The sequence below is a fragment of the Penaeus chinensis genome, chromosome 25 (genome assembly GCF_019202785.1).
Source record: "Penaeus chinensis breed Huanghai No. 1 chromosome 25, ASM1920278v2, whole genome shotgun sequence".
NCBI lineage: Eukaryota > Metazoa > Arthropoda > Malacostraca > Decapoda > Penaeidae > Penaeus > Penaeus chinensis.
The window spans coordinates 14,125,004-14,127,503 of NC_061843.1; the positions used below are offsets into that span (position 1 = coordinate 14,125,004).

A 2,500-nucleotide genomic window follows, 5' to 3' on the forward strand; every position below is an offset into this window, starting at 1 on the left:
TAGTGATGGCGATGGTGTTGTCCATCTGTCAGCGTCGGGGAAGGGAAGGGGAGAGGACGTGGGCGGAGTCTGGAGGCTTTTTGCTCCCCATAAAAGGTGGCTCTTCGGCCTCCCCTTCGTCAGTGGTGCATCGGCTGTTCCAGATTCTCCCAGTTCTCTCATTAAGGAATCGATTAGAACTTCAAGATGGTGTCCCTGTCTGTTTGCGCTGTTAGTGAACTTCCATTATTTCTTGTGTACCTTTTTATTACTGTTAATTTGCTTAATATTTACTGATATTATTATTGATATTATTAATCTTTCTTTCCGGACTTCAAATTTTCACTGTTATTCCATTCTATTTTGTGTATATTCCTGTCCTATTTGGTTCATTTAACTCCCTCAAGTAAGTCACATCTTCCATTGTCTTCATACAGCGACACTCCACGGACATCATTTGCCCGTCGCTATCTATCTCTGTCTGCCTACGCCGCCGCTTTCCCTCGCCCATCTCTTCTTTCAACCGTCTCCCTTCCCTCTCTTCCCTCCTCAGATCCTTCTCGTGGCCGCCGCCGTGGTATCCGGAGACACCGGGTACCCGAGGCCCGTAGGATACCCGCACCACATCCCCATCCTGAAGGACGACCGAACCCAAAACACGTACGGGGAATACTCCTTCGACTTCGAGGCCGGCAACGGCATCGCGCGCCAGGAGGCCGGCAGCCAGAGCTACGGGCAGCAGGCGCAGGGCGGATGGACGTGAGTTCCGGTTGTGTTCGTTGATTTTTGTTTCTGGTGTTTTTTCTGTTGCTTTTTGCTTATTTTCAAAAGTTCTATACACAGGGAAAAAGGAGAGTATAAGTTCACCTTTATTTATGAGATAAGCATTTTCAGATTTACTCTCTTGCTCGCTCTCATTCATCCTCTCTCTCTCTCTCTCTCTCTCTATCTATCTATCTATCTATCTATCTATCTATCTATCTCTCTATCAATCTCTCTATCTATCTATCTATCTCTCTCTCTCTCTCTCTCTCTCTCTCTCTCTCTCTCTCTCTCTCTCTCTCTCTCTCTCTCTCTCTCTCTCTCTAAGATAAATTCCGGGACATAGTACTCGGTGATTACATTTTACACCACTGGACACCACTATCAGACGAGCATTTCATCTACATGTGTATACTTCACAAAACTATTACTCAAACATGGTCAATAAAACTTATGCAAAGAAATCCTCACTCAAACTAGGTTTCTACTCACTTTTACCACGTGGTGAAGATCAATAATGAGTGACAGTCGTAAGCGACAGAGAATAGTGACAGCTAAACGTGGGAATGACAAGTGACAGTGGCGCGGGACACATGCCAAGCTTGTGTAATGACTCCCGCACACAGACATCCCCTGAGGCCCACGGGCGTGCATGAGTGGGCGAGATTCTTTGCATTCGTTCGTGCATTGTGTGGATAAGCCACTATCGTGAGACCATTATCATCAAATCTTTATCATTACGCCAAGAGGAAGCATTCCCTTGTTTCCCCCAGGTATACTTCTGCGAGGGTCAGCAGCTGGGTGTTTGCGTGCGAGTGAATGTGTGATTGCGCGTGTACATTGACTGAAACCTACACTATACCATTTCTTTTTCTGCCCCCAGGTACACCTCCCCCGAGGGCCAGCAGGTGGACATCGTCTTCGTGGCTGACCAGGGGGGGTACCAGCCCCAGGGGGCGGTGCTCCCCGTCCCCCCTCCCCTCCCCTACACCCGCACTGGCCATGGCTTCTGAGCGCTGCGTCGGCGACGCTTATCATCATCACTTTCATAATCACCTTCCTTGTCTTCCAAAGGGTCTCGCGCGCGGTTCTCTAGCTACACTTTAACCTTTCTTTTTTCTTTGTTTCCTTTTGCTTCTTTGTCTATCCTCATTTCTTTCTCGGTTTTCTTTCCTCTCTACTGTAGTGTTCATCCTATCTAATTATCAGTCTCCGCTTAATTGTCCTTCTATTTGTCTATCTATCTATTTATCTATTTTTTTCATTGCAAATTGTTCTCCTCCTCCTCTCTTTTTCCTCTTTTTCGTCGTATTATTGTCCTCATCATTATTATTATTCATCTTCTTCCTCCCTCTCTTCTTACTCGTCGTCTTCTCCCCTCAACCGGATATGAAGCCGAACTATTCACTCCCTCCAGAACCCGCTGAGATTCCGTCATGTTGTGGTCGCTTAAACACTGAAATTTGTCGACGAAAGAAAACGGAGGATCTAGTCTTATGCGGAAAAAAACTTCATCGTGTGTTTTTGTTTTCATACATCATTAAGTTTAATGTGTGTAATCAAAATTAATTAGTTATTTGCTTAGTGTCTTTTACATGTGTCATGTATTTTGTTTATTTTGATTACTTTCGTTTTGTAACTTTGTTGCATCTGTGCGGGACACATTTGCAACACATTTAATTTGATGCAATATTAAAAATGTGAAAAAAATATCTTACCTCTAGATTCATTATCATAAGTTATGGGAAAATAGAACAAC

The 2,500-nt window shown here is 44.6% G+C and overlaps 1 protein-coding gene across 1 annotated transcript; it reads left to right on the forward strand.

Annotated features, from left to right (window-relative positions):
• Positions 1 to 147: 147 nt before the first annotated feature.
• LOC125038736 (larval cuticle protein LCP-17-like) lies at positions 148 to 2,453 on the forward strand. The gene is made up of 3 exons (XM_047632308.1): positions 148 to 210; positions 533 to 738; positions 1,625 to 2,453. Exons 1-3 carry the CDS (start codon positions 187 to 189, stop codon positions 1,752 to 1,754), a joined length of 360 nt encoding a protein of 119 aa, XP_047488264.1. The 5' UTR covers positions 148 to 186; the 3' UTR covers positions 1,755 to 2,453.
• The last annotated feature ends 47 nt before the right edge of the window (positions 2,454 to 2,500 follow it).